At 51.5% G+C, this 23901-nt stretch overlaps 1 protein-coding gene across 1 annotated transcript; it reads right to left on the bottom strand.

Annotated features, from left to right (window-relative positions):
• Positions 1 to 3066: 3066 nt before the first annotated feature.
• SDC4 (syndecan 4) lies at positions 3067 to 23404 on the bottom strand. The gene is made up of 5 exons (XM_057702026.1): positions 23249 to 23404; positions 10631 to 10769; positions 9469 to 9515; positions 8450 to 8648; positions 3067 to 5147 (listed from the first exon to the last, which is right to left on the bottom strand). The coding sequence occupies exons 1-5, from the start codon at positions 23315 to 23317 to the stop codon at positions 4996 to 4998; spliced, it is 606 nt and encodes a 201-aa protein (XP_057558009.1). The 5' UTR covers positions 23318 to 23404; the 3' UTR covers positions 3067 to 4995.
• Positions 23405 to 23901: the final 497 nt, after the last annotated feature.

Here is a 23901-nt window from a genome sequence, read left to right as displayed (position 1 = left end):
AGTTTCCATGGGTCTGCAGTCCACACACAGCTTAGCTGGGTCTTCTGATGAGGGACCCCCAAGGTTGTCATCAGCGTGTCAGCCAGGCTGCAGTCTCTCCAAGGCCCATGGTCCTCTTCCAAGCTCACATGGTTGTTGGGAAAATCCATGTCCTTACAGCTGCAGACCTCATGGCAGCTTGATTCTTCAGGGCCAACAGGAGCGCATCACTCCCATCAGGAAGGTCCAGACCCACTATACATATCTTCAACTGATTAAGCCTGGCCCACTCAGAATAACCTCCCTTTTTACTAATTCAGGACCAACTAATTCAGGACCTTAATTACATCTGCAAAATCCCTTCACCTCTACTACCCAGTGTGCCCTTACCATGGGGTGACATCCATCATATTTACAGGTCCTGCCCACACCCCAAGGGGAGGGAACAGACAAGTTATATACATCAGGGGGCCATCTTGGAATTCTGACCATCCCATTCCCCAAAACCACCGAGCAAATTATTGGCAAGGGGGGAATCTCTTTGGCCTGTAGGCCTCCCTCTGCCCCAGGAAGGAACTGCACCACGCAGGGGTCAGTGCTCCTGCTGCCTCAGAAGATTGGCAGGATCATGAACAAAACTGACCCAATATGCCCACTTTGCATTCCCTGCCCAGTTCTCAGAAATAATATTATACCAAGTTCCAGTCAGAGTTAGCATTCCAGAAAAATTAACCCGTCAGAGCTGACCAGCAATGGTGCTATAGGAACCAGCCTTTCAGATGGCTTCTGATGAGTCTCGCCTCCTGGTATTCCTGCCCTTCTGTGATCCCACTCACAATGAATAGGGCCAGCCCCTGTAATCAATGGGATTTAGTAGAAATGACAGTGTGTGACTTTCGATGTTCGGCCATAAAATGTATTACAGCTTCCACCTGGCTCTTAGATCACTCTCTGGGAAGAGTCAGCTGCTGTGTGCTGAGGCCACTCAAATCAGCCCTATGGGGGTCCACATGGCAGGGAACTGAGGACTTCTGCCAACAGCCAGCACCCACTTGCCAGACATGTATGTGCGCCATATTGGAAGTGGATCCTCCAGCCCAGTCAAGCTTTCAGATGACTGCAGCTCTGGCCAACATTTTGACTGCAATCTCCTGAGACTCCAGAACCACCTAGCTAACTTCTGACCCATAGAAACTATGTGATATTTATGCTGTGATAAATCTCTACATTTGGGGGTAATTTTACACAGCAATAAAAGATACAGGAACTTCTAGAACTAATACCTCACCCAAAAGATGTGCTTATGGTGAGAATAAAGTACCACTTACGGAACACTTCCTATGGACCAAGCTCTGACCTACTTCCCTAGAGGCTGTTGGAGGCCAAGGTAACAGCTAATGAAGCTGAAATTCAAATCCTGGGGTCCTGACCCAATCTCACACCATCCAACTTAGTCCTACCACAGTCAACTTGTTCTATATCCACTCTATCCAATAGAGCAGCCACCAGCCACATGCGGCTATTGAGTACTTGAAAATGTGGCTAGTGCCACTAAGGAACAGAATTTTAATTTTTTGAATCTTAATTTTAATTGAGTCACATGTGACTAGTGGCCACTGGATTGGATAACGCAGACTGAAAAGATGGCGGGGGTGGGGCGGGGGAGGCTTCTGCAAAATTCAAGTTGCAAGGAACAGAAACCCACTCAAGCCCCATGGGCCTCAGGAGGGATTTGAAACCAGACTCACCACTTCAAAGGGAGTGAAAGACTTGAAGGGGCCCTGGGTGACATAAACCCTGATAGGCAGTGTGATTATGAGAAACTCCACAGCCCGACTGCCTGGGTTCAAATCCCACCTCTATCATTGGTAAGCTGTGTCTCTTTGGGCAAGTTATTTAACCCCTTAACTCCGGTCTCCCCATCTGTAAAATGGAACTAACAGGCTTCCTAGGTGGCGCAGTGGTTAAGAATCCGCCTGCCAATGCAGGGGACACAGGTTCGATCCCTGCTCCAGGAAGATCCCACATGTCTTGGAGCAACTAAGCCCGTGCACCACAACTACTGAGCCTGTGCTTTAGAGCTCGTGAGCCACAACTATCAAGCCCATGCGCTGCAACTAGTGAAGCCCATGCACCTAGAGCCCGTGCTCCACAACAAGAGAAGCTATGGCAATGAGGAGCCTACACACCACAATGAAGAGTAGCCCCCACTCACCACAACTAGAGAAAGCCCAAGTTGCAGCAACGAAGACCCAACACAGCCAATAAATAAATTAAAAAAAATACAGCCCTAAAAAAAAAAAAAATGGGACTAACAATAGCATCTACTTTGTAGAATTGTTGTGATGATTCATTGGGTTCAGGTGTAAAGCATAGCATGGGTTCCCAGCATGCGCATTTGTGATGTAAGGGTTTGCTTCTACTACCAATTCTTCTTTGCATCCTTTCCTTGACCCCAATGAAGCACTGGGCCACGAAGCACCAAAGGAAGACCACCAAAGTCCAAGGCCCTGGCATGAAGGTTTAACTCCGCACAGACGAAGGGTGGGTCATCCCCTTGGTAAAAAAGGATCCTACCCACCTCAGAGGGTTGTTATGAGGATCAAGAGAGGCGTCGATGGTATCTGTCCAGAGTCCACCAGCTACGATGCCCAGAGGCCAAGCTGGCGGACAGATGTGGTAAAGCAGGGAACCTGCATCTGAAAGGGTACCTGCCCGACAGCAACTCCGATGGCTGCCGTGCAGCCTGAGACTTGTCAAAGCTTGATTTTTTTCCCCCCAGAGAAGTACGGAAATCTGTCTGGATTTTTATGGCAAACATCCTCAGTTTCATAGTTGGCAATTAATCCAAGGATTTCTGTGTTTGTTTTTGAAACACGGGGCTGCCGAAACAGAAGCCCGAGGTAGGCGAGACATGGCCCACAGGCCAGGGTGCACACGTTCTGACTTTCCTCCCTCCTTTCCAGGCTCTTTCTTGGCTTCTTACATCTCTGCTTCTGGTCTCTGGCTGCAATTATCCCAGGCTCCACTGAGATCAAGGGAAAGGATGACATTTGATGTACTTTGAAATGATACAGGAAGGCGATCTAGAAAGTACCAAGTTTTATTATCTTTTTATCAAAAAATCAGTAACAGACAACAGTGTGAGGTGCTCACTCCCAACATGGCCAGAGGAAAAGGACACCGGGAGAGCAAGAGGACCCAGCCAGCTGGGACCCTGGGGTTATGGTGGTGAAAGGTGAGGGTAGCGAAGGTAATCCCCCCCAACCCCAGCCAATGGGGTCAGGAGACATGGTCTGCCCAGGCTAAGCCACTAGGCCTCTCCTCCCTGGAGAGGATGGGTCACAGCTAACAGGCCCCAGAGCCAGGGCCTCATCAGCCCTCCCCCACCCCCTTTGTCTAGGGAGACGAAGGTCATCTGAGCAAAGCTGGGGCGTGACTTGTTAAACTAGTTTAACGACTTGAACTACGTTGTGCAACAGACACCAGTGGGCTCTACCTGCATGTTTCGTACACCAGCCATCAGCCACCAGCTACAGCAGCCACACGTGGCTGCTGAGCACTTGAAATGTGGTTAGTATAACTGAGGAACGAACACTTAACTCTGTAATTTTAAATGATTTCAATGTGGCTAGTGGCTGTCATATTGGATAGCACAGCTCTCCAATTTTCTCTTAAATTTGGAGACAGCAAATGAAGGAACCCCAGCTGGGCTCAAAGCAAAAGTGGAAGAGAAGGTTTCCAGCCCAATCAGGAGAAGGCACCAAGGAACGGGACTAGAGAAAGAGGCAAAAATCCACTCAGCCACACAAAAATTCACTCACTCAACGAGCCAGCCAACTTCACGTGGGAATATCATATCATACTATTTCCTGAAAAAATATATTTATCTGTTTTTCTAGAACCAAGGAAGAATAATAATATATTACATGAAAAAGAGACACAAATATCCCACCATCCCCTACATTATATTCTGGGATCTTCTAGAAAACTGTATTTCAGCAAAAGCTTCTTAGAGGAAGCAGCTTCAGAAAGGGCCAAAGTCATGAGCAGGGGAGTAGGAGGAATTAAAAAAACAAAAAATATGGGGAGGGGATTTAAAGAAAAAGAGGCATGAGGGAAGAGGAGGCCCTGACTGAAGCTATAAATAGTTTAAAAAAATTAATAAAAATTATATCTCCGACTCTTCTCTCATTTTCGAGTAACAAAAACAAAATACCATTAAATATAAACTTAGCATGTACTGTGGAAAGGTGCAAGAGGGCAGAGAATGCCTTGACTTCTGTGTACTCTTGCCCAGGTAGAAAGGCTCCGTACAAAGGAATGAACCATTAAAAAAACAAACAAACAAACAAACCACTAAAAATAGACTTACGACTATTCTACAAGTCTGTCTCAGAATGAACTTTCAGCTCGTCTCCCCACCCTCCCCAAATAAAAAAGGTTGGTTTCCAAAAGTCACTTGGAAGAGCCTAGAATGGCCCAAGGTGTACCACAGACTCCCAGTGTGTGGTCACAGGTGCCCTTTGATGGACACATCTCAAGGTGCAGATAGATGGTTCTGGTTTCTTCTCCCGGCTCCTGGCAGAGGGGCCAGACTGTGGAAAGGAGGGAGGGAAGAAGGGAGGGAGGAAGGCCGGGGGGGCGACCTCCAGCAGGATTTGCACAGTAGCTTAGAGAGGCTCTGGATGAGGCCTGTTCAGTATAGACTCTCAACTGGGCCTAGATTCTAAACCGGAAGATGAAGAAATGATCCAATCCCAGACTTGCCTTAAGAAAGGCCAAGTTTAACTCCATTTTTCTTGCTGGGACAATGGAGGCTCAGAGAATCAAGAAGAGGCAGATAGGAACAGTAGCAGATGATGTCTCTCTGACACTGAAACCGTAACTGGAGCTGGAGGTGCTGATTGACCAGGACTGGGGTGCCCTCGCCCTCCCCCTCCCCTAATGTCCACCCTTCAAAATCCTTCAGCGTCCCTTCCTCCTGAAGTCCAAGCAGGTGCTCAGGAGGAAGCTTCAGGCATAGAACTCATTGGTGGGGGCTTTCTTGTAGATAGGTTTCTTGCCCAGGTCGTAGCTGCCCTCGTCCTTCTTCTTCATGCGGTACACCAGCAGCAGGACCAGGAAGATGGCGAAGAGGATGCCCACCACGCCGCCCACAATCAGAGCTGGAGAGGAGAGGAGAGCGGCAAGGTGAGAGCTGGCTGCCATTCGGGACCTCGGGATACACTGGCCCCTTCCGCCCAGTGGGTTCTCTTACCACTGGACATCTTCTCCATCACCCCCCCCCCCCCCCGGGCGTGCACTGCTGATGCCTTACTGAGTTTGATTCTCATAACCTCATTTATGAGAAGGGGAGGAGGTCACTGTAAGTCACTGAAAGGCCATAGAACCAGAGTGTCAAAGGCACCACTCCAACCCACATTTGCTGGAGTCCAAAGCCAGGTTCTTTCTCAACACCAGGCCGACTCCCCAGCAACAGCTCAGCTCTGAGCCAGGAGGAAGGAAAAATTGCAGGCTGTGGAAATTCCCCTTAGACCTACTTACCCCACAGTCCTTAGCACAGTGAGCTCTCTAGCTGACCCCATGTGCACGCATCCCTGTGCCGACCTACACTTCTATAGATGGTACATATACTCTATACACACACAGGTACATGCTACCATACACAGTTACAACATGCGAATGTGTCCACATTCCTACATTATAGATAATTATACATGCGGTTTGGGACTTCCCTGGCGGTCCAGTGGTTAAGACTCTGTGCTTCCACTGCAGGGGGCCCAGGTTCGACCCCCAGTTGGGGAACTAAGATCCCACATGCCACGTGGTGTGGCCAAAAAAAAAAAAAGAAAAATTATACATGTGGTTTATGTCCCTACATATGAAGCTCACTTACTGGCTGTGGGATCCAAATAATAAAATTCCTTCATCTCTCTCATTGCAAAATGGAAACAATAGTACCTTTCTCGTAGTTTTGTCCTCAGGATTAAATACATTAATCCACTTAGCTCAGAACAGTGCATAGCATATGCTCAATACTCATTAATGGTGAACCTTCATGGTTTATAACTATGTTCCTAGCACCCTGAATTGTTCTGGCACAACAGTAGGTGCTTAATAAATGACAGTTTGGCTCACGAGAGGAGCACTGGCCGAGGGTACCTGGTTAATGTCAAGCAGGTGCGGGCTGCTCACCTCAGGGTGAGCGTAAGTTCTCTGTACGACACCAGGCAGCCTGGAGGGCTCAGTCCTGTTCATTGAGGGGGCAGGGATGTCTCCCAGAATCCTTTCTGTGGCAGATCGAGTCCCCTAATTCGGTCTTAGCCTAAGAAGATTAGTTTTCCGCCCCTGCACACTCTCCAAATCTATGCACAGAATGGGGACGGAGTGGCAGGGGAGCCAAGCAAGGTTGTTTCTTGGCTAAAACGATGAAAAAGCAGCAACAAAGTGCCCCCAGGAAGTACCAGAAAAAGGACATGGATTATCAGGTATCAACTCCCTTCCTGTTTCTATCGCCTTTCCCTCTGATGATGCCTCTGTTAGACCCTTTGTCTGTGCTGGGATTCCCCACAAGGTCAAGGCTCAAGGACAGTCAGTCTCAGAAGTGCCTGTGGTCCTAGGTTCCAATGCTGCGTCTACCACTGTCTGGTCTTGTGCCTTTGGACAAGTGATTAGGCTTCTCCGAGCCTCAGTTTCCTTATCTGTAAGAGTATAGATAACCATACCTGTTGGACATGGTTGTTATGGGGGCAAGTTGAGGCAGACGCATGAGTCACATGGCACGTGGCAAGCACTTGATAAACTCCCAGGTGCAGTTTAAAAGCTCCTGGAACGGAGGGTCCCACCTCAGCCAGCTCAACAATATAACTTTACACATGAAGATCTCACAGTTGTGTAATCCTCCATAGGAAGTATTAAGAGATGACCCGGTTCTCTCTTGCTATGTGACCCAAAGCAAGCAATTTGCTTTCGCTGGGCCTGAGTCTCTCTTTGTATAAGAAACAGTTGTTTGGACTAGATCAGTGGTTTTTACATTTTTCTTTAAAAGCAGTAGAATGTTGGTAAAAGCAAAACCTTATGCTAATCCCACATCCACCAACTAAAAGTGAAACACTGTGGGTGAAGAAAGACGGGCAGGCTTTACCTCTAAACGACTTCCACCAAATAGTTTGAAACTTACAAAGACTGAAAGGTGTCTAAGGGCCCCTCTAGTTCTGACAGCATCCCTCACCCCACCCATATCACACACAAAGTTCAAAGAACATTGACTCAGGGACCCGTGGGCCAGGGTCAGGGCTGAGCTGGGCCCAATGTCACCAGGGGTTATACCCTGCAAGATGCAGGCAAGATCCTTTATCTGTCCTGGATGGAGGCAGGACACAGGGCTCTTTCCCTGTACCTCCAGTCTCCTTGGAGTTGCTGGCCCAGTGGTTGCCAGGAGATGGGAGTAACCCAGCCTTGACCCAGGGTACCCCATCACCAGGCTGGTTCATGCAGATTGGCCCTTGGCCTATATATGTGGCCAGAAAGGGAGTTCCCTCTAAAAAAGCCCTTCCCACCCCCCCAGCTTTGGAGAACCCCAAAGCTGCAGGGAAGAAGAGAAAAAGCCAGCTACCACCCCAGCTGAAGGCCCCATAGTTAGGCTAGACAGACCCACTCTTGAAGTCTCACCCTGGGACAGAGCTTTCCCCACACAGCACATTACAGTTAAGAACTTTGTGGCTCTTGCCTGAGGCCAAACATGTGCTTTCTCTAGGCCTCAGTTTCTTAATCTGGCCCATGAAGTCTCCCTGTGTGCCACCTACTACTAGTACACTATACTATACTATACTATACTATACTATACTATGTTATACCATCTACCACTACGAAATGTACTAACACACCAGAACAGCCCTTTACAGTTTGCCAAGTTACTTTAAAGTCTACTTTCCATAAAGTCATTATACCAACCCAAGGAGGTAGCACTGTACCCATTTGCAGACAAGGAAACTGAGGCTCACCTCATCAACTGAGCCTGGAAAGCTTTTCAGCCAAGGTCACAAGGCTACCAACATGACAGCAGTGGGAGGGGAAGCCTGCCCAACCCAAAGGAACCTCTGGGCTTTCAGGGGAAGTTTTCAAGGGAAGTTAAGCTTTTAATAATTAACTCCCCAGATGCTAAACCCAGGCTGGGAAAGTGCTTTGTAAGTAAGAGAAGGACGTATGGCAAGTGAATGACTTAACATCTATTTTTTTAGCCTCTGATATGCAATTCTTCCTCTCTGTCCACCAAGCTGCACACAGAGTCACCTCTTAGGGTAAGTGTCATCCTTCAAGGCCCCAGGGCACCCAGTGGCTGTAAGGAAGGGGTACCAAGTTGCCTAATGGGTTAGAAGCATCCTTGCCTGCAGCACTATCCCCCCCCACCCCCACCCCCAAACTCTCTCCCCCTTCAAGGTATCTTGTGGGAAGCATGGGATTTTACCTGCCAGAACCTCTGTCCTCTCAAATATGTTGCTGCCCTGGGCTGTGCTGGACATGGACACCTTGTTGGACACATCCTCATCCCCATCGAAGGGTGACATCCTCTTGGGGATGACCTCATTCTCCTCCAGTTCCTTGGGTTCGGTGGGGACCTGGCTCCCAAGCCCTGTCTTCTCAGGGATGTGGTTATCTAGAGGCACCTGGATGGAGGGAAGAAGAGACCAATACTCAGCATGGTTTGGGGAGGGATCCGGGACAGGATACAGGGACATTCAACCAGGTAGGGAATCTGGTTCTGCATCTCGCCAACTAAACCACGTGGTCCTGGAGCAGAAATCAGTAACAACCTCTAAACAATTATGCTGTCAAATCCTTACCCTCAACTTTTCTAGCAGATCTATCCCAAATGGGGGATGAATAAATAATGTGACCAAGAGCACAGGGAAGCCGGTGTTCTAGAATATTCTAGAGTCATACCCCTGAGGGCATTTTGGCAAAACTGTAGATATAGCTTGCCCTTTAAGGCAGCAGTTTTGCCTCTGGGACTCTGTCCTAAGATGCTAGCCAGAGAATTGCGTAAAAAATGCTTGCTGTAGTGTTGTCGTAGGATATCAAAAAATCACAAGACTCTTTTCCATAAATAAGGGAAAACTGGGTGAACTCTCATTATGCAAGCTATAAAAATGAAAAGGAAAAATATTTAAGTACGTGGGGAAATACTTATGATCACTTTAAGTGAAAAATGCAGTACACAGAATTGTATGTATAATTTGATATTAATGTTGGGAAATACCTAGAACTGCACACTGAAAAAGAGGCTGGAAACACATTTAAGTGTTTATCACTTAGAGATTATCCTTGCAGAGAGGATGGCCTACCCATGACCCACAGTTGTGCCTGTCCCAAGAGTCCAGGGGCACAAATAAAAGCCTTCTTGCAGAGTGAGGTCGGACTCCAACTTATTCTGCTCCCCTCAATAGGTGCTAAGAGCAGGAGAGGCAAAAGTGTGTAGCCACTTACCAAGGGATGGATCACTTTTGGGGAGATCGGGGTGTCTTCTGAGTCATCTGTAAGGTCAGAAAGGCCGTGTGAATGTGAGGTAGGTTACCCCCAGGTCAATGACCCCTTCAGCCACAGCTAGTGGAAGTTCTATTTCACAACAGGCCCCCAAATGCTCAGTGTTCAGAGGGTCATTGTTCGCAACCACCCCAGCCTCATTATGTCATCTGTAAAATGGGGCTCCTGAGAGCCAGCCTCCCTGGCTTTTTCACAGGAACGTTGAGCTGGTAGCTGGGCAGATTTTTTTGTCAGCTCCAAAACCTTGCTCTGTAGAGATCCCAGGACCAACAGCATCACCCAGGAGCTGCTTAGAAATGCAGAATTTCAGGGCCCACTAAATCAAAATTTGTATTTTGACAAGAACCCCAAGGGGTTCATTTAAAAAGACTCTAGATTGCAATAGTAAATACTAGAAATTGCAATATTAATATATTTATGGGTACGTGGTAAGTGCCAAGGGCTTTAACTCAGTCCCAACTCCACAACATAGACATCAATGTACTGTCATTTCTCTTCCCATTTTACGGATGAGGAAACCAAAGCTTAGAGGTCATAGTGTGGCAGTTTGAATTCAGGACTACAAAGCTCAAACTTCGAAACATTACATCACATCGCACATAAGAGGGATGATTCTTGTAATTCTGTCTAGCCCAGCAGTCAAAGTCAGGAAGTCACAGAAGACCAGGAGAGATATCTAGTGGCCCCTGGTCTGGCCCCAAGAGGCCTGGGCCCCTTCTCTTACTCCCATCCATTCTGAAGCAGGGCTTTGTTCTTGGTTCCCACCCACACCTCTCCCCATCCTGCCCCCAGGCTTCTGAGCTGCTCCTTTTCCTTTTCAAAGGAAGAAAAACACTAAACAGTCCTCTTCCCCACGCCCACCCCCACCCAACCCTGTCCAAAGGTAGGCAGATTCAGGCTGATGCAAAGAAAATGTAGAGCTAAAAATGAACTCAAAGCAACAAACAGCTCGCCCAGAGACAGTCTCAGGGATGGGTTGATCCAGTAACTTTTGTTTCCCCCCCTTTTGCGGGGGGGCACAATAGGAAAATTCAAGTCCAAGGGAGGAATAGGATGGGTTCCCTCCAGCCCCAGGCCCTGGGCCTGCCCATCGCACCCTCCGTACCCAGATCTCCAGAGCCAGACAGCTCAAAGTCATCCGGTTCCTGCCTGGGCACCCCGACATCCTCATCGTCTGGTAAGTCTCCAGAAAAGTATCGGCCTTCTAGGAGGTCTTGGGGGTCGATGACCTCAGTTTCTCGGATCTAAGGTGAAAACAGGAGACACATCAGCCAGTAGCCCCCCGAGTGCTCTATAGCAGCCCCTAAACCCTGGAAAGGCAGTAAGCGGACATTCAGGAAGGTGAGCTGGGGTGCTGAAGGGGATTGGGCCAGAGCCTGGAGACCTGGATCCTGGCCCCTAACTTGCTGTGTGACCTTAGACAAATCCCTTTCCCATTCTGGGCTAATAAAAATAATAAAGCTGGCATAATCAGAATATAAAGACCTTAGGTGCCCGATACTGAGCAGTTGCTATATGTTAGGCTCTGTTATTAATAATTCTAAAGGCCAGTCTTTAACTCCATTTTATAACCGAGGAAGCTGGGCATTGAAGACATTAAATTATTTTCTTTTGGTGACTGGTGTGGCAGACGGAGGAATGAGGACTCCACATAGGGCTCCCTGACTTCAGAGCCAGCGTTCCCCATCCACACTCCAGGGTGCTATGATGCTATCACAGATGATTCACCCACGACAGGGAGAGGGCCGCTGGCTCTGGTCTTGCCCTGTCCAAGACACCTTTCCCAGCTGAGTCAGACTGGGCTGGGACAGACAGAGCTGGCTCACCCACACCCCAGGACAGCTTCGGGTCAGGGCGCTGCCTGGAGCTGGTGACTCAAGAGTACATGAGCACACTGGCGTATTCAGCCTTCCAAACAACTCCTACAGAGCCATTCTGCAGCAGCTCTGTGCTGAGTAAGCCCCGCCCTTGCCTTCCCGGACCATCCACTCTAGCACCCACAAGTATCACTCAGCTGCCACCTATTGGGGCCCTGACTGTTCACAGCAGAATCTTAGGTCCACCCCCACTGAGAAGCTTTCAAAAGGAAAGTATGAAAGATCCAGGAAGGCAAAGAACTTTCCCCAGGTTCTGCAGAACATCAGCTCTCCTGCTCCCATCCCGCATGTTCCTGTTCAGCTGAGTAGAAAACAAGCTAAGGTTTCGTCTGCCCACAGAACAGCAGCCCTGGCCAAAGTTCATTCTTTCACTAATGAATTCAAATATTAAAGTGCCTACTATTTCCCCGAAGAGTCAGGGTTTTCAATAAGTTCAATACACATCCCTGCCCAAGACATTCTTCTTTCCCCAACTCCCCAACTGCAGGAGGTGGGGGCGAGGGGGAGCCAGGGAGGTCCTGTCCTCCCACGCCACAGAATTTGAAAGAATCTGAGCTCCAGACACGGCAGGGACTTGCCCAAGGTCACACGGTGAGTTAGCTACATAGCTCAGAAAAGAAAGAGGCCAGGGCTCTGTTTCTGACTGCCCCAAGCTGTCCTTCACCGCACGGAGACCTGCCAGTGACACGGGGGAAGCCTGAGAAGGAACATCCGTTCCGAAGACAAGGTTACCATCTGCGGGAGAGGCCCGGGCTTCTGGGGAGAGGTGGGCGGAACCGGACTATGATATCAGGTCCCCTTCCACCCTGTCCAGGGCAGCTGGATTCCCGGAAGGGAGCGGGGTCAGGCAACCGTCTCCCACTGCCAGGGAGAGAATCTCTGCTGAACACGGTACACGTGGGGGTGGGGAGCCAGAAGGGGTTAAGCCCTGGTGAGGGATGACTTCATGACTCCGGAATCAGGAGCCTTGGAGCTGCTGGCGCTGGAATTCCAGCCCCCGCACGGCCCCGTGCCTGTGGCTTTAGTTTGGCAGCTATGGAGGAAGGCTCCTCTGTGGTTGCGCAAGCTGCCTGTACCTAGGGCGGGGTCCCTGTGCTCCTACCCCCATCTCCTGCTGCAAATTCCCCCTGGGGCCCAGAATCGGAAACAGCAGGACCTCGACAAACTAAGTAAGCACTTAGTGTAAACTAGGTCCTCCTCATAGCTCTTATTTGCAGAAGTATTAAAGGGGGTTGGGGGGGGAGGGGGAATGCTTAGAAAATTAAAGTCACTTGCCCAAGATCACCGAGGCAGAGTGTGGCCACACTGGACCAGAACCCAGGCATGGGTCACCTGAGCCTTTAGCCACATACAGGTAAACACACGCACGAACACACGCGTACACAGAGCGCCCGCCTACCTTGGCTAGGAGCGAGCCCTGTCAAGTGGAGGTCAAACCCAGCTCAGGAGGGAAAGAAGGTACTTTGGCCACTTGCTTATCTGGCCTGGAGACCAGTCAGAGCTCTAAGTCCTCGAGATAGGGGCTGCGATCCCAACACGGGACTGTTTCAGGCTGAGGCCCTTCCTTTCGTCCTCATTCCCAGGAGCCTCGGCTGGTTACTTGTGAATCCTGCCTTTCTTTTAGTGGGTGAAAGTGCTGAGGAGTGTTTCAAAACAACCCACGGGATCAGCACGCTGACTGGCTGGTAGTAGCTACCTCTGTTTTACGTCAGGAAATGAGGACCAAGTCAGCAGCAAAATCTAGGCTGAAACAGAGACTGATTCCTAGTTCAGCCATCTTGAGGGTCACCGGGTCCTCTAACCCTTCATTTCCTTAAAGTATTTATTTTTTGTTATTGATTTATTTATTTGGCTGCACAGGGTCTTAGTTGCTGTGTACAGAATCTAGTTCCCTAACCCGAGATTGAACCCAGGCCCCTGGCATTGGGAGCACGGAGTCTTAGCCACTGGACCACCAGGGAAGTCGCCCTAACCCTTCACTTTTATACCAGGTTCCTGGAGCGCATAAATGACTTTTCTTAGGGTCACCCCAGGAATGGCCAGAATTGGCCAGGATTAGATACCATCAGATACCTATCTTGGCTCTAAAAGGACAGGGATTGGAAATTCCCTGGTGGTCCAGTGGTTAGGACTCCGAGCTTCCACTGAAGGAGGCACGGGTTTGATCCCTGCTTGGAACTAAGATCCTGCATGCAGCATGCCGCATGGCACACCAAAGATAAATAACGAAAAGGACAGGGATCCCTGAAGGCTGCATTAGATGAGCCCGGGTGCCCTCCTACAGCAAGTCAAGGGGCTTAGGAGGAGCTCTGTGAGGCGTACTAGTGGGGGACGCAGGAAACTAAATCCTTCTCCAACTCCAGAAGTGGCCCCTTCTCTGCCCAAGACCCCTGACAAGAGGGAAATTCCCAAGTGGACAGCAGCCCTAAGACTAGGCCAGCAAGACAGGACCACGCTCCCTGGGATTGAGGGCAAGCACCCCGGTGTGTGTGTGTGGATGGGCGGTGCCCATAGCCCTCCCTCACCCCACCCTCTTTTTAGACAAGGCCTGTTCAGTCTGGGGTGGCTTGGAAGAACCAGGCCACCCAGCAGCCAGGCCCAGCCCTGACCAGAGAGGGACCCCGCCCTGCTCCTGGCTCACCCCATCCCCGCCAGGGAAGCGTGTTTTCACATGTGTGTGCACGCACAGGCACCCTCTATGGGCCCTCGGGTCTCTCTGTATCTTTGTCCTACTTGTAGATACACAACAGAAATCAACAACTGAATAAGCAGACCCTGGTGGGCACCTGGGGTTGGTGCCTGGAGGTTTAGAGATGCTGGATGCTTCCCCAGACTCTCCATTGGAAAGCAGAGGGGTAGGCGCTATTTTGTGCTATAGAGACTAACGCCTACCAACCCCAAGGTGTCTGAGGCCAGAGCCCAACCATCTCATTTTATTACCCAGCAAATAGATTAAAAGATAAGGGCCTTTGCCAAGTTCACCCAAGCAGAACTGGACTTAGAACCTAGGTCTTTAAAGAAGAAAAGAAAGAAAAAGTAAGTTAAAAAAAAGAACCTAGGTCTCTGGGCTCCTGGGCCGGACTTGTCTTCCCTTCCCACTTCTAGGGTTTGGACTGCCGCTAAAGATCTCAGCAAATTCACAGGCAGCAGCTGTCTCTCTAGATATAACCCCCATCCAATATTTAGGTGATGGGCCTGATGCTAGGAAAGTCACCAACCCTATTGCAAAGTCCTAGAGCTCAGTAACCCAGGAAAAGCATGGGGGCTGGGGTGACCAGCACGAGTAACCACTATGTGCCAGGCACCAAGCTGGGTTCTTCTCCGTATGAGCTCATTTTATTGGCACAACAGCCTCATAAGGTGCTCTACCCATGTTGCCGGAAAGTGTGCTTCAGTTGAGTCATTCGTGTGAAGTCACACAGCTAGAAAGCGACAGAGCTGGGATTCAAACCTACCTCTTTCTCAAGACCATGTCTTAGCCACAATCAGACTTCTCACTGCCACCCACGCTTCACCTCTCCACCCCTATGCCACAGCCCAGAGCACACAGCTGCCAGGCCAGGGCTCCAGGGCACCCCTTCCCCTGGCCAGGGAATAAACAAAGGTAAAAGTGATACTGCTTAAACAAAAGAACAGAAACTTGGCTGGGGCACTGGGGAGAAGTTCAGGGTCAGAGCTTGCTTAACTGTGAACTGGTGGGAGGAAAAGAGAAAGGTAAGCCTTCTCCCACCTGGCTCTTCCTCAGGGAAGGAAGCCAGTCCCAGGGGTCAGGGACACACTTGATCCTTCTTTCAGGGTGTGAGACCAGAAAGGCAATTGGGGAAGACAGATTTGGGGAGAAGTGGGGACGCTTAGTACCCTGGCCCTAACTGCTGAACCCAGCAGAGTGGTCCTGGAAGGAGATTCCTCAGAAGGGGCCACTGATAAAGGCATGGTCCTCCCCCATCCTCCTTCTGGGGGTCAGATATCCTCCAGAATGAGCAAAACCTGGATGCCACGATCAGGACTCTACACATTGGCAGAAATCAGAGGCTCCACCAGAGTGGTGACCTGTAATGTAAAGGCAGCTCCACCAGCCAACCACAGTCCTGCCACTCCCTAACTATAGGAGCCTGGGTGTTTATTTTACATCTTGAAGCCTCAGTTTCCTCATTTTGTGACCAGGGCTAGTAGCAACTTGCAGGAGGATGAGTTTTAAGTGAAACAAATTAAGGTGTGCAAAGGACCCAGCATGTGGCCTGGTACACAGCAGGTGCTCAATGAGTAGCAGCTATTATTAATCCCCATCTGCCTTCCTTCAGGCTAAGGGGATTAATGCTCAAAGGGTCAGAGAGACCTGGGAAAAGTTGTAGAAGCAGTTGCATTGTTAGAAAGAAGGTGGTTGGTGTGTGGGGAGGTGCTTTGCAAACTGCAAAGCTACATACCCTATAACTGCTATTTATTTTTCTTCTGCGACCAGAGACTTTTCCACAACCAGAAAGGCCCAGAGATGGGCATAGATCTGCGCAAAGGTCACACAGCTTGGAGCGCCTGTCCTAAGCAAATAGAGGCAGAGGAGAGACCAGTTGTATTTTTCCAAAAAAGAGCAAATGGCAGTGACCAGAGACACTTGACACTCTACTTGGGCACCTGTATCCCCAGAGTATTTCCTGACCTGCCTCGGGGATGAAAAAAATATCTAGAAGACCAAAAGAAACCACACACCAATTCAGGACCTTGTACGCTGATACCGGAAGGGTTAAGCCAGGTCTGGGGGTGGGGGTGGGGGTGGGATGGGGGTTCGAATATCGGCCCTGCCCACTCCAAGGTCGAGTTACTCTGAACACAGTAGCTCAGGAGAGAAGCCAGGCCTGGCATTGTCAGCCGCTTTTCACCAATTGCCCCTCCCCCCAGGGCAGCCCGTTCCCAGAGTCAGGGCTCCAGGATCTAGGGGTGCCAGCTGGGAAGAGAGGCTGTAAGGGGAAGGGTGGGGAGAGTTTCTGGAACCTCTGGACACGCCCCTGGCAGAAGCTGATAAGCATCCTTGTCACTAACACCCCGGATGATCTTGGGAGAGTCCCTCTCTGGGCCTCAGTTTCCCCACCTGTAAAAGTCAGTTCCCAAAGAGACAAGCCTTCCTCTGTCTGGAGGCCTGGTAACCAAGCTGGGCACTGCTCCGATTACCAGTGGAGACAGCTGGGTGGGGGCTGGCTCCCTCAGGGCCGCAGAGACAGAGGTGCATTGAAGCTGGGCTCGTAATCTAGGCAGCGGATCCGAGGTCCCCCCTGGATCCGAGGGCGGGATGTAAACAAGCCTCCCGTGTTCTCTAGAGCAGAGTCGATATAGCCTTGTCTCGGCCGATTAGATCAGCCCTGGGTGCTGGCTTCCTGCCCCTTCCCAGCCTCCCCCGCCACTCGGGGAAGCCACTGCTCCAGATCGGGTCCGTCTGTCCCACAGACGTCTCCTGGCAGGGCTTCCCCAGGACGAGGAGAGTCCCAGCTGTTGGACACCCCTGCCCCCATGCCCCAAGGTTGAGTAGTACAGCCAGTCCCCGCAGGCCTGGCCTCGACAGGCCGGGCCCCACCAAGTCACTGTTTCCACACAGACCAGCCTCTCCCAGCCTCCCCTTTCCATTACCCCAGGTGTCACCTGACTAGCAGCCTCTGCTACTGTGCCAGAGAAAACTGGGGCAGCCGCGCTCCCAGCCTGAAGGAGGGGGAGGGGGAGATGCAGAGTAAAGGGGGGGTGGGGGGGCGGGGAGTCACAGGGGTGGGTAGGAGGGACCACAGAATGCTGAAGCTGCAAAGAACTGTTAAAATCACAGAGTGACCTTTCGGGGACTCCGGAGCCCTGTGAGAGGGATAAAACGTTCTGAACCCCAACAACCATAACCACTGGCTTACGTTTTTCAACGTGCACACAACCACCTCCCCACGCCAACCTCTTGCCAGGTTAAGAACCCTTGTCTAGCCACTAATAATAAACTTAACTTAAACCAGAACTTTACAAGTTTGCCAAACACTGATGACGACCCCGGAGTGACACAGGTGTTTCACAGAGGACGCTGGGGCTCACACCCGCCAAGTGACTTATTAACTAATTGCGTGTCCCTGGCTGAGCGGCAGAGCTGGGACGGGGACTTGGGTTTTTCTGACTGTGAACGTACCCATTTTCCAGTCACCCAGCCTTCAGGGGGCAGGGCTAGAGGGGGCAGCACCCGAAGGTCCCCAGTGAATTAATAAACTCCCCCAAGAAGTCAGGTTGCTTGAACTCTTAGGGTTAAATCAGGCCCCAACTGTTGACACACGCCTTCTCCTCTCTCCCTAGGCTTCACGCGATGAAAACATGTGAAAACTGGCTTTCTAGAACACTGTACCTTTTCTGTCCACCATCACACCCCCTCCCCCAGAGCCCAGATAGTTTTTTGCAATTCCCTCAGCCTCCGGGCTGGAAACTCCAGCCCGCCTCCTACAGAACAAGGCTCCTCCAGCAAGGAGTCCGACCCCTGAGGCCTGGGCAGTGTCCTGGTGGTCGGGTCCCCCTGCCCCGTCTCCCTCCAGGCTGAAAACTGCTCAGCAGGGGGGTTCCTACTGATCCCCCACAGGAGGGGTGGGGCTGCCAGGAACTGGTTCTTGTTTAAATATCTACCCATTCCATAATTAGCAAACAGCCCACTTCTAAGACAAACAAATAGGAGATTTAGGCTCCATCAGCCCCACCCTAGACTCCTCCCGTCCTACCTTGCAGCTGTTGGGGGGAGGGGAGAAAGCCTTCCAGGGGCCTCTGAGGGTGGGATCCTCAAAAGGAAAGGACCATCTGGCATAAGGCGGCCAGGGCAAAGCGGCGAGCTGTTGCTAAGAAGGCCTCCTGCCTGCCAGGCGGGATCCTAAGAGCTTCACTTGCAGTCTTGTCACCTCCTACAAGCTCCCCCACAGTCCTGATCTTCTGACAGACCAGAAAGCTGAGGCTTGGAGTGGTCCAGTGGCCTGTCCCAAGCATGGAGCTAGTAAGAGTGGGGCTTCACATCTCTGGAGTCAGGCCTGCCTAACTCCAAATCAACGTTCCAATGCCCTCCAGCCAATCCCAAGAAGCAAGAAGGGAGGACGTCAGAAAAATCAGAATCCTGGGGTCAAATCAAATCTGGACTGTATCAGCTCTTGCTCTATAAACTCAGATGAACTGAAACCTCAGTTTTGCTTTAAGGGAGGGGGAAAAAAAGCACTACCTGCTCTGCAGAGGTCAATTTGTTTTCCTCTTTTGCTCTAAGTAATCTTTATTTTTAACTGAAGTATAGTTGATTTACAATGTTGTGTTAATTTTTGCTGTACAGCAAAGTGATTCAGTTATACATATATACACAATCTTTTTTCATATTCTTTTCCATTGTGGTTTATCACAGGATATTGAATATATTCCCTGCACTGTACAGTAGGACCTTGTTGTTCATCCATTCTACGTATAATCCCACACTCCCACTCCATCCCTTCCCCACCGCTTTCTCCCTTAGCAACCACAAGTCAGTTGCAGAGGTCAGTTCTGAGGACTGGCTGAAGTCTACCCTGTCAAAGTCCACACACAGACAAGGCACTGTGAAGGTCTGGGGCCTAGTGCTAGTATTTCCTGTACATCCCTTCAAGGCCTGGACACTGGCTGACTATCCTTAATAGGCCCCCAAAGGACAAGGTAAAACTCTGGAGCCCATTTCAACATCCCCACGGCTTAGCCACCCTATTAGTCAAGAGGCTGAAAGGAAATGGGTGACTCAGGCAGGCCAGTTACTGCTCTCCTCCAGTGACTCACAGAGCCCTGTCCAGCCCCTTCCCCCAATTTTAAGTAGTCACTTGGAAATTATACCCACCAGTCCAAGAGGCTGAGGGCAGCTAGGAGCCAATTCCTCCCAAGAGGAACCTGGGACGGGAAGCCCGGCCTGGCTCCCCTGGCCCCTCTTTCAGGCCAGCTCAGCACTCCAAGTCCTTGGAGAAGCCCTCTGTTTCCAGGAGCTGGCGATGGCAGGAGCTGAATGTCTCTATTAGCCGCCTCCTCAGCGTTGCTTCTTGTGTAGGCTCTTTACCAAGGAGGCCAAGAAAGCTCCCCTCCCCCCACCAGAAGGGACCCTTTAGAGGGCTTTGGTCCAACCTCTTCATTCCAGAGTTGGGGACACTGAGACCCAGAGGGCATGTTTGCTCAAGGTCACCCAGCAATTCAGGAGGACCCAAGGCATCTACTATCAAATCCAGCCAATTTCCTCATCTGGTATGTTCTCCAAGAACCTGCAAATCAGACACCTTGTGTTACCTGACAGACCTGGTTTTGACCTTGGCAAGCCCCTACATTCCTCTGAGCATCACCTTCCTGTAAAAATGGAGATAAAAATACCTACCTCACAGTATCACTGGGAGGCATTCATATTAGTAATAAATAACCTCAGTGCACCTTTGAGAATGAAGCTACATGCATACATTTATTTGTTCATTCACAGAAACATTTCCTGAATACTAACTATGGACCAGGTATTTCACCGAAAATGAACAGAGCAGAGTTCCTGGCCTAGGTGTGTGTGGGTAGAAGGGGGGTGGGGAGGAAGGCTCAGAATCTGATGGGGTATGTTAATGCCCTCATGCACAGTAAGTTTCTTCAAGGGAGGGAATGCCTTGGATGTCTTCATGGTTTCCACAGCCCTTTCAAAGAGTAAGGACTTAATTATTAATAGAATATCCAAGCTGGAAGGGGCTCTCTATTCGGTTCAAACTCCATGTTACAGATGGGGGAGGTCAACCCAGAGCGAGAAAGGGACCCAATCTCACAGAGCCCTCCAAAACATGGCCCAGATATTTTCCTTTGGTAGCTCTCTGGGCTTCTAAGAACTCCAAAGAGCTCTCTGTGGCCACTCAAGGGTCCTAGACCCCCTGGACTTCCGTCCCCACCCCTACTTCTGTGCAATCAAGGAGAGAAATTTCAAGACCAGAAATATCTCTTAGCTAAAGTACATGGGGTGGGTGGGGGGCACTTCCCCAGAACTGACTGGGCCTGGTGCCATGTCTGTGCCCCTGGGCAGCAACACTTGGGGGGGGGGGCGGGGGGAGTCCAGCTCCCAAAACAAGGCTGCCTTTAATTGGCCAGGGAGGGAGTGGCAGGAAGGCAGACCAGGGAATGCTTCCAGCTGGACAGGAAGAACTGGTTTAGGACGGAGCCCCGCCAAACAAGAGAAGAGGCTGGCTCAGCCTGGGTTCCCTTCCCAAAACCTGTGGCACTGAGGGGGCGGAAGGCGGGGAGCACTGCCCAAGGGGAGGGCAGGCCTTTGGCTTAAACCTAAAATTTGGGGAGTGGCCCCAATAGCATTATTGGAGGGGGACTCTAGGACAGAAATTCTGGGAGCTCTCAGATACCCCAAGATGGTACCATTTTACCTCATCTGTAAAGTGGGCAGAATATAATCCCCACACGCTAGGCTTTTTATGAGAAGAAAATGCACCAGACTTGGTATATGGAAAGCACTGTATAAAGGACAACTGTTATTACCAAAACCCTTCTCTCTGGGCCTCAGTTTTCTCCACCTGCAAAAAGAAAAGTGCCGACAGGATCATCTCTGTGGTCTAATCGAGCTGTGACTAGGTCTGATTTTTTCCGGCCACAACCTTGGGAGGAAAGAGACTGGGCCTGGGGCAGGGGGTTGGGGGGGGGGGGGGGGGGGCGGGGAATGAAAGGGGAAGCCCTGTGACCCACTTTGAGGTGGAAGATCTTGTAACATTGGCCAGGAAGGGAGCGCTGAGGTCAGGATGAGAGAGACGGACACCTCTCTCAGGAAGCAGCTGCCCAGGGCTCACTTTTCTAGCTGATGGGTCACTGCATGCCCTCCCCCAAACCACATCCTTCTGACCACCCCCAGGGCACAGCTGCCTTCTTCCCGCCGCCCCCCCCAAGCACCTGCAGGCTGGGCAGCCCCTGAGCCAAGGCTGGCATGTGACTCTGCGCAATGACCTCTCAACCTCTGGGGGATTTCCCCTTTTCCCCACACCGCCCAGGCGGACAGGATGCACCACACCACGCCATTCCTTTGGATGCCTCCACAACTGTGATGTCAACACGTCCTTCAGGGCCTAGTTCAGAGCATTGCATGGGGAGCAGCAGGCTTGGGTTCGAGTCCTGACTCAGCCACTCACCTTTTGGCAAGGTTGCCTTTCTTAGTTTGGGGAAGTCATCACCTCACTCTGGGCCTCGGTTTCCTTCTACCCCAGAATTCCTTGTGGCTGGCCAGCCCCAAATCTTTTATCAATTCTAAACTTGAGTCACCCCAGGATGGGACATGACTGCAGCCACTCAGAGTAGCATCTACTACACATCAAGATACTTGCAAAAGATTAAAAAGGGACCTGAAAGCCTGGCTGCTTACATTTGCATCTGACTCAGCCCCTTATCAGCTGTGTGACCTTGGGCAGGTTAGTTAACCTCTCTAGCCTCAGGACCAGTTTCAAACAGTAAACAGAAGGGCTGAATTAAACTCGTTGATAGAGCCATTAGAGCTGCTATGAGAAAGCTATTAGACCAGTACCATAAGCACTAAATGTTTGCTGTCATCACCTAGGGCTGCAATTGTATGTGGGGGGCAGGGAGGAAAGGGGTCTGGGGGGGCAGGGAGGAAAGGGGTCTGGGAGGTGTGGGTGTAGCTCAGGGTCTCACGTACACCTCAATGAAGCCTGCCAGGCAGAAATGACTTCCCCTAAGTAATCCCAGAGAAACGGGAGCCCCATAAAGAATTGACATTAATGATTAAATGCCACTGAACTTGCTCCCCCCAAAACCAAGGTTTAAGGGCACCAAAGAAGTACAAAGCCCAGACTTTGGGGGGGGGGGTCCGACTGCCTCTCTCATCAATTCCTGGGCCCCCACTTCCCAGATGAGATTGCTTCTCTACTTCCCAGCTGGCTGCTGGGATGAGTGGAGCGTCTGGTGGGCTCAGGGCTTTGTAAACTAGAGCAGGGACCAGTAAGCGCTAGAAGGAGGCTCCCCAGGGCTCACTGGGACCTTCCCTTCCACCAGCCCCCTCTTCACCCCACCCAAAGGTGGGTGCCTTGGGTTTCTCCAGCACCAATCAGAAGAAATAAACGCTCATTTGGCGGAAAGCAGAGGTTTGACTCCTGGCGAAGTGCTGAGCCTAAACCTTCCCCTCCCATCTGCCCTTGAAAGATCAGAGTCCCAACTTTGTAGGGACCCTAAAAAAGCACTGGTCACCTCCTCTCCCAGCCTCCCATACGCTTTGTGCCGATGGGGAAATCGAGACTCAGAAGGGGCAGGGCCTTGCCCGGAGCCACAGGCCAGTGGCAGGGCTGCGGCCAGAACTGAGGTCAGGGCTCAGTCCTCTGCCCCGGTGTGTGAAACAAGGCCCCGCAGAACCCTAAACCCCTCCCCATTCCTAGTGCACGCAGCCCCCTTCACTCCCAAGCCATCTCTGATTCTAGAGGGCCGGGGGTGGGAGGGGGCGGGGGTGGGGGCGGGAGGGGGGTGGTGGTCAGGTCTCCGAGCCTGCCCCAGGGTCACCAGGGAACGGTCGAGAGGGTGAGGAGAGACGAGGTGACACCAGCTTAGTCACGTCCGAGCCTGGAGCCCGCGGCGGGGCTGAGGCCAGAGGGCGGCGGGAAGCGCAACAGGCTGGGGGCGCAGGGCGCGCGGAGGAGCCACCCAGCCCCCTCGCCCCGGCGCCTCCCTGGGACCCTGGAGCCAAGTTTCCAACAAAGTTTCCCTGGCCTCAGCGACTAGTTGGGGGCGGCGCATCCCTCCCTCCCCCCGCTCCCCCCAATGTCCCCCCATCGCAGAATCCCAGGAACAAAGGAGGTACCGGTCCGCACCCCCGGGGATCGCCCAGCACCTACCGACTCGGCGGCGGCGGCGGAGGCGCCCACGAGGAGCAGCAGCAGGGCAAGCAGGCGGGCGGGGGCCATCGTACCGCGGTCCGGAGAGGGCGCGCAGGCGGGTGGCGGGTGTTGGCGTGCGGCCCCTCTTATAGGCGGCGATCTGTCCCGCCCCGGCCCCGCCCCGGCCCACCCCCGCCGCCCGCACCCCGCCCGGAATTCCCCCGCGAAAGCTGGGCCTCCGGGGCGATGAGCCTGCCCACCCCGCTGGAAACCCGAAGGATCCGCCCCGTGGACGCGGGCGACTCTGTCCACCCGAATCCCTGGCCTCCACAGCCCTGATCCCCGATCCCCTGCTAGGCAGGTGACCCGAGATCACTGTGCCTAACCTTATTTTACAGCTGGGGAAACTGAGGCCCACGGACAGGAAGGACTTGTCTAGGGTCGTGAATTTAGATCGGCGCCCTTCCGACAGGGTACTCTCCCCTCTGAGGGACTGAAGACTTCCCAAATGGGCAGTGAATGAAGGTTGTTTTAAGGCAGGGGTCAGCAAGCATTTCTGTAAAGAGATAAATATTTTAGCCTTTGCGGGTCAGGCAGTCTCTGTCGCAATTATTCAAACTCTAGCGTTGCAGCTCAAAGGCAGCCTTAAATATTTAAAAGAAGGAGAGTGG

The sequence above is a fragment of the Hippopotamus amphibius genome, chromosome 12 (genome assembly GCF_030028045.1).
Source record: "Hippopotamus amphibius kiboko isolate mHipAmp2 chromosome 12, mHipAmp2.hap2, whole genome shotgun sequence".
Lineage (NCBI taxonomy): Eukaryota > Metazoa > Chordata > Mammalia > Artiodactyla > Hippopotamidae > Hippopotamus > Hippopotamus amphibius.
The sequence above is the reverse complement of the archived record's forward strand: the minus strand, read 5'-3'. Positions and strand labels throughout refer to the sequence as shown.

Coding starts and splice junctions, on each gene's coding strand:
- SDC4 (XM_057702026.1), bottom strand. CDS start 23,317: ATGGCCCCCGCCCGCCTGCTTGCCCTGCTGCTGCTCCTCGTGGGCGCC. Junction 9,516..10,630: donor GTCTGGCTCTGGAGATCTGG/GTACGGAGGGTG, acceptor CTGACCTTACAG/ATGACTCAGAAGACACCCCG. Junction 5,148..8,449: donor GAGGACAGAGGTTCTGGCAG/GTAAAATCCCAT, acceptor TCTCCTCTCCAG/CTCTGATTGTGGGCGGCGTG.